The following is a 14,208-nucleotide window of genomic DNA, read 5'->3' as shown; positions in this document are numbered from 1 at the left end:
ACTGTTCTTTTTTTTTTTTACTGAGTTACTTAATTAGCTAAATTATAAAAAGAAATTAATAAAGAAAAAAAGGGTCTTGGTGGCAGGCCATGGGCTAACTATAGCATAACCACGATTGGCCCAAATATGGTAATTGGATCACAGCACAACATTCAGTCTGACGCGTGACACAAGCCCATAACGAAAAAAAAAAAAAAAAAAAACCGTAATTAGAAACTCGAACCCAAATATGATAAGAGGAGAAAAGTCAGAAGTAGAAAATTCTTCCCATCTCGTATTCATCGTGTGAAATGTAAGGACCTTCTTATAACCTGCGTCCTTATAATTTGGACGCCCATATTTAAGAGTGAGCTTGGGTTTCTACTGTAGTACTGGAGACCATTATTTTTTAAAAATACATTTTTTTTTTTCTAGAAGCTCATAAAAATATACATTTTTTTTATTATTAATTCATATATAATTGGATGCATGTGATTGGGATAGAAATCTAAATAAACCTATCTTATATGTCTAAAAACTTCATTATCACGGTGCAATTTCACTGAAGCTAAGTAGTACAGATTAGTAGTTTTAAATTCTTGAAGTCAATTGTGTAATTTATTTAACTTGTTGTTTTGGGAAACAACAAAAATTAAAGATAAGGCAAAAAATTATATTACTATTTCTCAATTGCTTCCTTCATGCCTTTTCTTGCATTTTATATTATTTCAATTTGACAATAACGTATTCATATGATTCTCCATTCTCTAACCAGGTGCTATGGATCTCTTAATTTGTAGCTAAAATATATTATTGTTAATTAATTTAGCAAAGCATACAACTTATCCAGATAATATTTATAATCTTAATTTGTTCTACATAATCTAATTATGCATGCTCAGCAAAATTAGTTATTTTAATAACTATTAGTTATCAGCTGTTTTATCAGCATTTCATTAAACGTTAAATGAAATAATTTCACGAGTTTCCTTAAATCTCAATTGTAAAGAATAAAATTGTTACCGAACAATGTGAACAAGTCAATAAGTGTTTGTATATGTATAAAAAGTATGGAATTAGATTCAAATCCTAGTAAGAAAGAGTATCTCAAATTTAGAGAGGGAAGGAGAGTGATAGTTAGGGTTAGGTAGTTAGTTAATGAGAGATGAGGTGGTAATGCCATTGACTTAATTCATGATTATCCATAGTACTCTCTAATGATGCAATACCAGAAATAAGCCATGACGTATTACTTAACTTAATTTTGTGTTTGGCCTTTGGTGGTTTGTATTTATTTGTACTTTTCTCATTTTTCTTTTTTATAATTACAAATTTGTTCATATGTCTACAACCGTTAATCTTTTTATTTTTCTTTGTTAATTTTCAAGCAACTTGCTCGATCCAGTTGGTACCAAACTGACACATCTCCAACTGCCCTTTCAGAATTAGTTAATTAATGTCTCTGCAATTCAATTAATCTTCTTATAAATATTGTATTGACATGCAATATAGTTATCTAAGGAAAGGGAAAACCCAGCAGTCTCTTTCTCTCTCACTTTCTTGATGTTCATTTAAATTTTGTAATCTATGTCATCATTGACCATGGTGATTCCTTCCTTATATTTTTCCTCTATACTCTATTTAATTTTTTTTAGTAAAGTTTAGATATGTATTGATTTGAAAATTCGTCAAATTATTCATATTTCTTGAGTGTTTTTAGTATTTTCTACGTAGGATTTTAAAATTTTATTTTGTTTTCCATTTTTTTATGAATTTGTTCGTTTTTGTTGAGGAATTTTTATGTCTTTGTAATTTGTTGTCTTTTTATTCTCATTTGTTGATTCCCTTTCATTAGAGACTTTAGATGTTTAAGTATGAGTCTTCTATCATCCAATTTAGTAGTGCAACATGTAGTAGATTTGGTGGTTTAAAATGCTCCATTGGCATCAAGTGTAGCAAATTCTTATAGACAAAGTTGTAATTTTTTTTTTTTTTTTTTTGTCATCTGATTTGGAAAGAGACTAATTTTTACCTAACAATCTCTTTTAACAATATTATCTCCAAATAGAATATTTTAATTATCTATATTTGTATTTTTTTTTATTTTAAAATATTAATGATAGACTTACCTTTATTCATCGAGAATAACTTGTCTAGACTTAATCTATGGATTCACTCATGATCAAACCAATATATAATTAATGAACAAGAGTGTTTATATTTATTCACTAAGAAAAAAAAAATAAAATGAGAATAATTTTTAAAAAATCTCTATTTTCATTGGTTTTCACCAATGAAGTTAAAAGAAAGGGAAAGATAAGGTTATGGCTTAGATAGGATCCAAGTAAGCACAGATGTAATGTATTGTTAAAACATAAACAAAAAACGTTAGTCAAGGGTTGCATCAATTATTTTCTAAGCAAAGACTAGTCTATCTCGACAAGAAAGCGAAAAGAAATCCCTAAATAATTAAAATCTAACAACTGATAATATTTATAATAATGATGATTAGAGGGTGAGTTTCAACACCTCTCTTTCCTGGTTTCTTCATCTTCATTAATGACCCTACACTGATTACGTGTCATCATCATATTCAACAAGTTTATATATACGCTATGCTAGTGAACGAATTAAGCTACAACCCCTTGCTGCACTTGCTAAAAAACTCACTAAACCTTCCCAAATATTAGTAGTTAATTAACTAATTAGAGATATGATGTGAGCTTGATTAGAATTAATGGCTGTCCTTGCTTCTTGTTGGTTGATCATTGAATCCATTATCATCCCAAATGGATTTTTGAAGTGGTTTTATTTAAGCTTCTATATCCATCCTGTTTTTCTTTTCCTTTGCCAGATTTTTCTTTGGCTTAAAACACTATTGAAATGGGTTTTAATTTTCTTTTCTTACCCTTTCAAAATCATTTGTTTTCTTGGTTTATTTATTTTTGAGTTTTTCAAGAATTGTGTCATCTATGTTTTTTCATTCACTAAAATGGCCAATAATAATGAAGCCATAGAAGAAGAAGAAGAAGAAGAAGAAGAGGTTGAGAGTTTTGCACTTGCACAGAATTGTAATGAAAAAGAAACTATTGCTTTTTACAGTTTTTCAAGTATAATAGCACCAATTTCTTGCCAAGAAAAAGTATTCCAACTTGAGAAAAGTTATGGGTTTGAAGAGGGTAATAACTTTGAGGATGATCTTCAAGTTTCATATGGGGATAAAAATATAAAAGAAGAAAGATTGTTTCTTGATGAAGATAAGAGTACGATAAGTGATTTATCTTCTATTTGTAGTTCTGAATCATCCTCTACTGTTTCTTTTAAAGTGGAGAGTTTCTCATATTGGAGACCTCATTGTATCCTTGAACCATCTACAGAGGATGCAGATTTAAATGATGGCATGTCATCCATTTGTAGCTCTGATTCACCACCTGCAGCCAACAGTCTTGACTTGATTGAAAACCCACCATTGATTTTCAGCCCTAATTTACTGGCTGAAAATCAAGATACAAATGAATCACCAGCAATGGAATTAGAAGTATCTAAAATTGGATTTGAAGATCAAGATTTTGATGCATTCTATAATAAATACGCTGAAAGAATGAGATGGTTCGATGTCCTAAATTACGAGCGAACATGTGGAATAAGTGTGTATTTATCTTCATATTATTTTAGAAATGCCAATGTTAATTATATTCTTGAATTCATCCCTCAAAAGTTTGAGTTTTAATTAATGTTTATAGTTATTAATTTAAACATGAAAAAAAGAGTAATTTATGATCTAAATTCAAATAATATTTTAATTTCTTCATTTCTTTCTCATATTTAACTTGATGATTGTAGGTACAATCTTGAACAAGCAAATAGGTACTCCAAATTCATTTGAGAGTATTGAAGATGAGGATTTCTCTGTCTCCCCTTATATGTCATGGGATAAAAGAGCAAGAAAGAGGCTTCTAAGAAGCATAGAAAGTGATTTTGAACTTGTTTATGTAGCTCAATCATGCTTGTCATGGGAAGCCCTACACCATCAATACAGAAAAGTTGAAGCTCTTGCAATCACTACCTCTCAAAATGGGATATTTTCTCATCATGTGGCTGAAGAATTGCAGAAGTTCAAAGTGCTTTTGGAGAGATTTATGGAAGATGAAAGATTTGAAGGCAAAAGGGTGTGGAATTATGTTAGAGGAAGATTTTCCTTCAAGAGCCTTCTTCAAGTCCCCAAGGTTTCAGGTTGCTACCTAGTTTATAAAAGTCTTAATTAAATGAGTTAATTATGATTATTTTAGCCATTTCTTAATTGATTGTGATGATTTTGTGGCTCTTAAAGGATTTTTTGAGCAGGCAAAGGAGGAAATGAAAATAGAAGGCATAAATGTTAAAGAAGTCCTGAAAGCCATAGAGAGGTGCATACTAGTTTTTTGGGTATTTGTAAAAATTGACAACAAAAAGTCTTGGTGGAAATTCAGAAGTTCCTTATGGACGTATCCACCTGTGGAGGACCCTAGAGATTTGAAATTATTAGTTGATCTCACTAGAAATCTCCAAAAGGTAATTTCTTTCTCAAAATTATAAAATAAGATTGGTAATGCAATGTACATTTTTGATAAATTCATAAATACGTTATTAATTAGGCTAATAATTTAATAATAAAATACCTATTTTGAGTGATTAGTCACCATATTCGTTATAGTCCTCGAGCTGAAGTAGTAAAGTTCGTACGTTGGAACATTGAAGGCATTATATGGCCACAGTGTTAGACGTGATGCGTCTTAAATTTCTTTTCTGGAGTTTTTCCCTCCAATATATCTAAAAAAATATCTAATTTGAGCATTTTCTTTAAACATCCAAGAAATGAAAATTTAGTTATATGGTTGAATCTGACTTGTATGGTGTAGAAGGAACTATGGTTGAAAGATTCACAAGGAAAGCAAAGGTGCTGGTTCAGGAAAGTGGTAAAACCCTTGGAAGAGTCCCAAAGAAAGGATCTTTTGTTTACAATGATAGACATAAAGTTGGTATCAAGAGTTCTACAACTGTCTGTAATCTCCTCGACCCAACTCAAATGGTGCCAAGAAAAGCTGGACAATATTGAGTTCAAAGAAGGGAAGATTGTTAGGGCTTGCTCCTCTGGCCCCTTGTTTCCTCCTTGATGTTCTTGCACAAGTGGTGGAACCCATTTTTTTTAAGGGTTTTCATTTAACCAAATGTTTGCTCCACAAAAAAGATTATGTATTTTTTTCTTTTAAAGTGACTATTGTATGCATGTATATAGTGTGTATAAATGAACAGTTGTAGTGTATATATATATATATATATATATATATATAAAAGATTTGTCTTTTCATTTCCATCAATGATCTTGTTAATATTATTCCGCAACTTGATTATGCTATGTTTAAAGTTTGATAATTTTTTAGTAACAATTAGAATTATTTTCAGATCAGTTTATGCATTTAAGAAGGTAACATTATGTTACTTTTATATGTAAATAATATTTTATTTTTTATTAATTAGACTTTATTGAGATTTGATTGGCTTTTTCTTGTCTTATTTTGTATTAGAGATGGATTTTGTCTCTCTAAATCCAAAACTTTTTAAAACGTTTAGCAATCAAATTCTCTGTACTTCTATATTACACATAAAGTGGGGATGGAAGATAATAATAAGATTTTCTAAAACACCCTAATGAAAATTAAGATATTCTAAAATATCATTAGTTATATTCAATCAAAAAATTTTAATATATATATTTGAATAATTAATATATAAATAGATAATCATGAGTTTCAAAATTTTGAATTCTAGATTTTTTGATAAGTTTTTTAAAATTTAAATTTGTAATTTTTCAATAATTAATATATAAATATATAATTATAATTTTTAAATTTTGAATAGTATATATTTTCCTAAAAAATAAATAATAAATAATGACAACCCACCTAGTAAAAAAAATTAGTTAGTATGAAGAGGATTCAACTTCCTCATAAATAAGTAGGATCGAGATTGCTTAATCAACTGCTATAAGCAATACATGATTTATTATTTAATTTTTAAAATATGTAGATTACTGATTTTAAAAAAAGCACATTATGAAAAAGTTATCTCCCAAGTAAAAAATTTTTTGCAAACATGTTTACTCCAAGAAATACGTTACCTAACACTGAGCAAACAACTTTACAAAATGTTTCTTTCTTTACTTGAATCATTGAGGTCACAAGATATTTTTTTCCTTATTTTCAAATATCTTTCACGTGTCAAGATTGAAAAATCCCACCACAAAAATCAGCATGCTTTCAATAACAAAAAGTCATTTTAACCCACGATTTGATAGCCAATGGAAAATGACACTGCAAATTGAAATTTGAAGATATAATTGAAAATTGAAAAAAAAATCCATTTTTTTTCTTTTTCTGAACTTAATATTTTTGTCCTTATCACAAAAATAGTGTGTTAATGCCACTTGGCTTATTTTGGGTCGTTTGAGGCCCACTCTCTCTCTCTCTCTCTCTCTCTCCAAGAAATTGCGAACCAGGTTGTATGTGTGGTTAGCTAATGCTAATACGAATTTGAAAACATGTCCTGCATACATCAAACAGTCACTTCCGCTTGTTACCAATAAAAAAAAAAAAAAAAAGAATCACTCCTGCTTCCAATTTCTTGGCTAATTTGAGCCTCAAACTGAAACAAGACTCTCTATGATTTGTTTTTTTGTTGGTTCTACTTCAACCAAACTAGAGAGAGATTCTTCTGTCCATTTGTCTATGTTTTGTCCTTCATTTCTACTCTCTGTCTCACATAACTTCGCTTGCTCTTCATATAATTGCCGCATCAATATTGAAATCTTAACTTTCTAAAATTGGTTTTTTTTCCTTCTCTCAAATTTCTTGTACTGGGTTAGTCGTAGTTTACACTGAGAAAGGTCCCAGCTTTGGTGAAACCCGTATTGCTGCGTCTTTGAGGCAATTTATCAAAGAGTAAAATGGCATCTATAGGATCACTTCCTTCTATCCTTGAAACCAAAAGGGAAAGTTTCATCCTTCTCCACGGCAGAAGCCAACAGCGGCCCAGATTCCCCTTTTTGTGGTATAGACCACAAAGGGCTTTTAGTTTTGCTGTTTCTAATGGTGGGTTTTCTTTGAGATTTAAGCCTGTGAGAGCTACTGCTAAGGAAGGTGTTAATGATGATGGATCAGATGATCCACTTCAGGCTACGATTGAAAAGAGCAAGAAAGTCCTTGCTTTGCAAAGGGACCTACTTCAGCAGGTGACATATTGATAATTATTATTGTTTGCAATGGTATATTTTCAGTTTCTGTTTAAATCATGCTAGTGCTGTTTTTATTTGTTTTTGGATTTAGATGATAAAGTTTCTGTTTTGATGGTTTGTTTACTTGTTGAAGATGAAGTTTGTGAGAGTGATGGAATTGAATATGGTTGGATGCTTAGATGAGAAGCCAGTTTTTGGAAAAGCTGTGTGATTGAATGTTGGTTAAAATATTTGATGGCCCCTGTGAAAAAAGTAAGCTTTTCAATTTTATATTGAACAGCTTACTTAAAAGAAAATCATATGTCCATATAAATTAGAAAACTAGTTGGCTTTCTAGTGGCAAGCCATGCTGCAACGGTAATTATTAGGCTTCCAGTGATCAATTTGTGAACATTGGGGAATCTTAGTACCACATTTATTAATTAGATGAATACGTCAGCTGAAATATATTTTTCTAGAATAGAAACTCTTAAATGTGTAGTGTTCAATAGAATTTTAGCTGAGATTAACGAAAATTTTCTCCCTGGCATTTCACGCGATTGGATTCATGTACTCTATTTAGGCCTATGTTTTTTAGCAGCTCCACGCACTGATAATTGGTAAAGGAAACTAACCTTTGGTTGGTTGTAATAGACTAGCTCTTGAATACTCTGTATAGATGGCCTATTATATGTGATCTATCATCTATGGAATATTCTTCGATAAGCTTACATCATTCTCTTCCATAAGCTAGGTGGCTTGATAAGAATTTGATGGTCTAAGCTTGAACATAATTTCAATACTAAATCAATTTCTTCTCCCCTACTACTGAAGGACCTAAATATATTGTTGCTTGTTATATATTATGTTTTAGTAACAAACAGTCATATCCTTCCAAGGTCCAAACCACTCTCATTTGAGTGGTTTCTTGGTAGTCAGTATTTGAATTTGAATACTGTTATTGAACATGTACATCCTTTTGCAGATTTCTGAAAGAAGGAAACTAGTTTCTTCTATAAGTAGCAGCAGTTTTGACCAAGAAATAGATAGAACTTCTTATGACCAGAGGGAGAGCTCTTTGCAACCAGATAATGCTTCAACTAGTAGAAAAAATATACTTGAACAACAAAATGGAAATGGTGGCATTGTTCCAAGTAGCTACGTTGATTCAACTGCAGATGAGCTACCAGAAACTGCATCTTCAGCTGTTAGTAGAAGTTATTTTAAAGGGGAAGAGGAATTTGAACAACCTAAATCTCCTAAAACAGATTCCTCTGTTAAGAACTCTACCAAACAGCCAAAAGATGCGAGTTCTGAGAAATCTTTTCTCACAAACACCTTAGAAGTTTCCGTTATAAATGATGAAAAGACTGAAGGTTCAAATGAATCCGCTTCACCTGAGGTTAATAATGTTGGAAGTGATTCTATGACTGAACATGCAAAACCCCCACCTTTGGCTGGTGCCAATGTCATGAATGTTATTTTGGTTGCTGCAGAATGTGCTCCATGGTCTAAAACAGGTATTACATCTTTGTGCAGTGTGTATCTGAATGTTCCCTTTAATGTATCATTTAGAGTCACACAACCTAGGGTTCTCACAGGTGGCCTTGGAGATGTTGCTGGGTCTTTACCTAAGGCTTTAGCTAGGCGTGGACATCGAGTTATGGTAATTGAACTCTCCTTCTCCGTGCATTTTTTTTTTAATTGGGGGAGGGAATTAAAACCTGGATCTATTGCCCAGTTGAGAGATGCACTGTCACTGGGCTGTGCCTGCAAGTGCTTCTTCTATACAATCAACAAAACATGAGAGGAGCAAGATAAATGAAAGAGAATATATTTAGAAAAATTCATTTTTAAACCCCTAAAATTGTCTTGTCTATTGAGTCTGTATACTTTCCAATTTAAGTTAATTGATTGAGGACTTATTTAAAAGCATAAATTAGAAAGAAAAAGGAAAGTGATGAGAATAAATTATCAATGCTTTGTAAAACCATTGAAAAAAATTCCATTGTGTTATGAATTTATACTGCTGAATAGACAAACTTCAAAAAGTCCAAGGGCACAAAGAGGAGTTTTTCTTTTCATTTCTTCTTTTGTTTTCTAGCTTTAATAATTTGCAAGATGGAAAGATACTGCAACCTTTTAATTACTTAAAACTGTTGTTAATGAACTTTCAGATTTTCTTCAGATTTTTTTTATTATTTTTGTCAGTAAGTCAATGTCCTTAAATAATATGAAAAGTTTATGGGTTCAATAGAAGACAGGGGCTCCATAGACAAAATTCAAAAAGTTCAGAGTCTCAAAAATGAATATTGGCTTTTCTGTGTGTATTCCAAAATGTCCCAAACTGAGCAGTAACGGTCCAGAGAAATTAAAACAACCTTGAATTTAGTGCCTGAAAGTTTCCTTTATGTTTTATGAAAGTGTGAAAAATTATTAGATTTGGCCTTGCATTGAGAGTCTCACGTTAAAATACTTTGCAGTTTGAGTTACATTAGCAATGCTATTTATATAAAAATAACAATAACAAAAAAAAAAAAAGAAAAAAAAGGAAAGAGTCTTTTCTTGCTATGTTTGAAACTGCTCAACATTGCAATGTATTAGTTTAGATATTTGGCTGTTTGATTTATGGTAAGATGTTTTCTTTTGGTTAGAAGTGCAAAATGATACTATTCTCTCATTCAGGTTGTTGCACCTCGGTATGGTAACTATGCTGAGCCTCAGCTTGTTGGAGTTCAAAAGAGGTATAAGGTGGATGGGCAGGTGTGCAACTTTCACAGCATTTAGCTATAATTAACTTGTCATGTTGTTTGAATGATATGAATTTGTCACATTTCAATCATGCAATAATCTCACTTTGCAGGATCATGAAGTTTCATATTTCCATGCGTTCATTGATGGTGTTGATTTCGTATTCATCGAATGTTCAATGTTTCGTCACATGGAGGGTAACATATATGGTGGAAACAGATTGGTAAGATAAAACTTTCTTGCATCGGCTTAAAGTGATTGCGTACCCACTAGGAACTTCAGTTCTATGTCTTAACATAAATCTTTGCAATCTCATGTCACCTTTTACAACTCTAGTACACGTGTTTATATATGGTTCCCCAGAAGTCGATTAGACATGTCTTGCGGCTAAAAGAACCACCCATAAGGCTCATCCCCAGATTAATGTAATATGTAATGCAAGTAGTCTTATTTGTTATTACATTGTGATGTCTCTTGGTTAATTGGAATTGTCATTTTAAGATTTTGTTTGGTAGAATTGGTTTTGTGCATACAGTTGAAATTTTTTTGGATTGAAATGGAGAGGACTTGGTTGTAGAAAGGATGCCAGAGTCATCAGAATTGTGCTTTCCTTGTGGGTTTTTGCATTATTTGAATGAAGAACAGTGCCTGCATGTTTAAGGGCCAGACTTTCTTTTGATTTGTTACGAGACAAGTGGTTTTCCTGATTTCACAATGGAGTTCTGCTTTGGGGGCTTTAAGTGCCTTTTAAGTATAATTCAGTCAATTGGAGGTGACCTTGGTTGTTAGATTTTGTATTGCATGGTTGAGAAGGATAACTTATCCTCTAAATTGAAACCTTTTCCCCCGTATTAACATTACTTTCTCTGCAAACAGAATTTTAGTTTTCCAATGAATGTGGTAGTTTGATTGTTGTCATCTGATTAGTTTCAAACTTATTGATTTATTTTGACCAAACAATTATTATGATATCAAAGTCTTACATCTCTTTTTTTTTTTTTTTTTGTTCAGGACATTTTAAAGCGCATGATATTATTTTGCAAAGCAGCTGCTGAGGTACTTTTTTTAATCACAGACCTAAAGCATTATTAAGAATGCCCAAGTGCCGATTTGACCGGTCTCAATCCTTGCAATTTATGCCTTTATAAGCTCTGATAATGCTATTTTTTTCTATGATGCAGTGTGGTTAAGAACAAGGAATAAAACCAATATGTTAAAGTTGATGACAAAACTAGGCCCCTGTTTTGTTTTTTCCCTTTGGACATGGACCGAGATGTATTCGCATTCAACAATTTTTCATTGCATTTTAGGAGCAGAAACCAATTGATTAAGTTGAAAATTAAGCATATGGCTTAGGTTGAACCTGTATTCTCTTTACTTATATTTGGTAATCAAAACCTCCTGCGGAAAATCCAGCTGCTATTGTGTCTCACCAAATTCTTATGTTGGAAACAACTTATATGAACTTCTGGGTTTACATTTAGATATCTTTTAACACAATTATGATGTTCTGGACTATCTTTATGTTCAGGAAGTTAGATTCCTTAATGCATGTATCCAGATATAAATAGCAGAGGATAACATAATATTGAGCATAAAAAAAGAGAAAAAGAAAAAACTTGGTTGTGGCCTTGTGGCATGAGTGAAAAAAAGAAATTGATTGCACCTTACTTTCACAGTAGAAATGACATTACATGATTGTTCTTGTTAACATTTAAGATGGCTTTTTTGAGGTTGTTTTCTGTTTATAAACTATTTTCCTCTTATCTGTTCAAGTTTCATCAAGAAATTGTTGATTTCTAGGTTCCTTGGCATGTCCCATGTGGTGGAATCTGCTATGGGGATGGAAATTTGGTTTTCATTGCGAATGATTGGCATACAGCATTGTTACCAGTGTATCTAAAGGCATATTACCGGGACAATGGTTTAATGCAATTTACACGATCTATTCTTGTAATTCATAACATTGCTCACCAGGTTTGTTTGCTATTCAATATGTTCCTTTTGTTTCACTGGAGCATTGATGTTTCACCTACATCAGTGGAATTATTTTTGTTTCTCTAGCTGAAAACATTTTCTAATATTGCTTCAATAGTATGAATGGTGAAAGAAATGTGCTTAAGTGGGTTTTGGTTTGTCAACGTGCATCATCGTATTTGTGATAAATGTTTACATAGTCACAAATTGGCATGCCTTACAAGTTCTTCCTAAAGAGAAGAATCATCATGTGACCTTTTCCCCCAACTATTACCAAAAGCAGAGTTGCGTATTTACTTGTTTTTCATGTTTTCTTAATTCTTACATGATCAAGTATTCCCTCTTCATTAATACTCACTAAACACTTTTGAGAATCTACTTCAACCTCAATTATAGGAGTGCCTGCCAATCTAAAGAGCATGATGTTCACCTTCGATATTATATTGTCCACTCGTTTCATTATTTTATGACTTGCGTTGGACCATTACTCTTCAAATGACTCTAGGGCATTTGATTTGTAACCTTAGTTATTATTTTACATGTGAGCAATGTGGTGAGTGGAGAGCTGAATTTCTAACCAAACCCTTTAAACCTAGTGAGACTGTGCAGACTAAAAAATTGTTGGGCAACTTGCTCAATGTCATGCAGAAAAGAACAGGTTCTGGAGAAAGGAAAAATTGGAGAATCAATCCTACTGTATCTGACATTACATTTAACATCATGAAGTTATTTCTTCGGTAGGGATACTGTCAAAAATGAACATAAGTGCATATGCCTACATGATTTGATTGCTCAATATTTATTCATGTAATAGTGTCTCAGCCTAGGCCTATACTAGTTATTCTTCAACTTTAAATTCATTGATGTGTTACAGATCTCTTTATCTGACAGATTGAAACTTTTACCAGTCTTATAGCACTGAAATTTTGCATTGCATTTAGGGACGGGGTCCAGTGGATGATTTCTCTTATGTGGATCTACCAGAGCACTATATTGACATGTTCAAATTGTATGACCCAGTTGGTGGTGATCACTTCAATATCTTTGCAGCTGGGCTTAAGACAGCTGATCGTGTGGTTACTGTTAGTCATGGATATGCCTGGGAGCTGAAAACGTCCGAAGGTGGTTGGGGTCTACACAGTATTATAAATGAGAATGACTGGAAATTGAGGGGCATTGTTAACGGAATTGATACGAAAGAATGGAACCCAGTGCTTGATGTCCACCTGACTTCAGATGGTTATACTAACTACTCTCTGGAAACACTTGAAACTGGAAAGCCTCAATGCAAAGCAGCCTTACAAAAGGAGCTTGGCTTGCCCATCCGTCCAGATGTTCCTGTTATTGGGTTCATTGGAAGGCTGGATCATCAGAAAGGCGTTGATCTCATAGCTGAGGCAATTCCATGGATGATGGATCAGGATGTGCAACTAGTCATGTTGGGCACTGGCAGAAAAGACTTGGAACAAATGCTTAAGCAATTTGAGAGCCACTATAATGATAAGGTGCGGGGATGGGTTGGTTTTTCCGTGAAAACAGCTCACAGGATAACAGCTGGTGTGGATATCTTGCTCATGCCTTCAAGATTTGAACCTTGTGGGCTGAACCAGTTATATGCTATGATGTATGGGACAGTTCCTGTTGTGCATGCTGTTGGTGGACTGAGAGACACAGTACAACCTTTCGATCCATTTAATGAGTCAGGGTTTGGGTGGACATTCGATAGTGCTGAAGGAAGTAAATTGATACATGCATTGGGGAACTGCTTGTTTACATACCGAGAATACAAGGAAAGCTGGAAAGGACTGCAGAGACGAGGTATGATGCAAGACCTCAGCTGGGACCATGCTGCTGAGATATATGAGGAGGTCTTAATTGCTGCCAAGTACCAGTGGTAAGTGCAGATGCTTTTCCACTATTCTGCCCTTTTCACTATCTGCATCAGCTTGATGCGATATCCAATAGGCCCAAATTCTATTGGAGAGTGGACCTTCACGATTTCTGGATAAATATTGTTGAAAAATAGTTTGTACCATGTTGCACTCTGGGGGTTAGGCAAGGAGGCAATCGTTTCCATTGCTAGAATTAAGCAGACTAGTTGACCTTTTGGCATATATCATATAGCTCAGATGTAATCTACTCGCAGTCATTCAGAAATTGTAATCCTTTCTAGTTTTGGCAAACACTTTGGTCCTCGTACTCTCTTTTATCTGAAACTCTGTTTTTTGTCTTGAACCTTACATATGTAGTTA

The 14,208-nt window shown here is 33.0% G+C and overlaps 2 protein-coding genes across 2 annotated transcripts; both read left to right on the top strand.

Moving 5' to 3' along the window:
* Nucleotides 1–2,525: 2,525 nt before the first annotated feature.
* Nucleotides 2,526–5,298, top strand: LOC105644073 (uncharacterized). The gene is made up of 4 exons (XM_020683204.3): nucleotides 2,526–3,626; nucleotides 3,823–4,212; nucleotides 4,310–4,530; nucleotides 4,878–5,298. Exons 1-4 carry the CDS (start codon nucleotides 2,717–2,719, stop codon nucleotides 5,130–5,132), a joined length of 1,776 nt encoding a protein of 591 aa, XP_020538863.1. The 5' UTR covers nucleotides 2,526–2,716; the 3' UTR covers nucleotides 5,133–5,298.
* A 1,249-nt stretch (nucleotides 5,299–6,547) lies between these two features.
* On the top strand, nucleotides 6,548–14,191 carry SS2 (starch synthase 2). The gene is made up of 8 exons (XM_012229321.4): nucleotides 6,548–7,246; nucleotides 8,214–8,748; nucleotides 8,830–8,894; nucleotides 9,914–9,991; nucleotides 10,092–10,202; nucleotides 10,991–11,035; nucleotides 11,783–11,956; nucleotides 12,898–14,191. Exons 1-8 carry the CDS (start codon nucleotides 6,962–6,964, stop codon nucleotides 13,852–13,854), a joined length of 2,250 nt encoding a protein of 749 aa, XP_012084711.1. The 5' UTR covers nucleotides 6,548–6,961; the 3' UTR covers nucleotides 13,855–14,191.
* Nucleotides 14,192–14,208: the final 17 nt, after the last annotated feature.

Source organism: Jatropha curcas, chromosome 4, assembly GCF_041381405.1.
Source record: "Jatropha curcas cultivar XTBG-Jc1 chromosome 4, XTBG_Jcur_1.0, whole genome shotgun sequence".
In the NCBI taxonomy this organism is placed as follows: domain Eukaryota; kingdom Viridiplantae; phylum Streptophyta; class Magnoliopsida; order Malpighiales; family Euphorbiaceae; genus Jatropha; species Jatropha curcas.
This window is presented reverse-complemented; position numbering and strand designations above follow the sequence as displayed.

Excerpts from the sequence above, each read along its gene's own strand:
- LOC105644073 (XM_020683204.3), top strand. The coding sequence starts at position 2,717 with ATGGCTGTCCTTGCTTCTTGTTGGTTGATCATTGAATCCATTATCATC. Across the intron at positions 3,627-3,822 it reads CGAGCGAACATGTGGAATAA|GTACAATCTTGAACAAGCAA; the intron begins GTGTGTATTTAT and ends TGATGATTGTAG. Across the intron at positions 4,213-4,309 it reads TCAAGTCCCCAAGGTTTCAG|GATTTTTTGAGCAGGCAAAG; the intron begins GTTGCTACCTAG and ends TGGCTCTTAAAG.
- SS2 (XM_012229321.4), top strand. The coding sequence starts at position 6,962 with ATGGCATCTATAGGATCACTTCCTTCTATCCTTGAAACCAAAAGGGAA. Across the intron at positions 8,895-9,913 it reads GGCGTGGACATCGAGTTATG|GTTGTTGCACCTCGGTATGG; the intron begins GTAATTGAACTC and ends TCTCTCATTCAG. Across the intron at positions 9,992-10,091 it reads GGTATAAGGTGGATGGGCAG|GATCATGAAGTTTCATATTT; the intron begins GTGTGCAACTTT and ends CTCACTTTGCAG.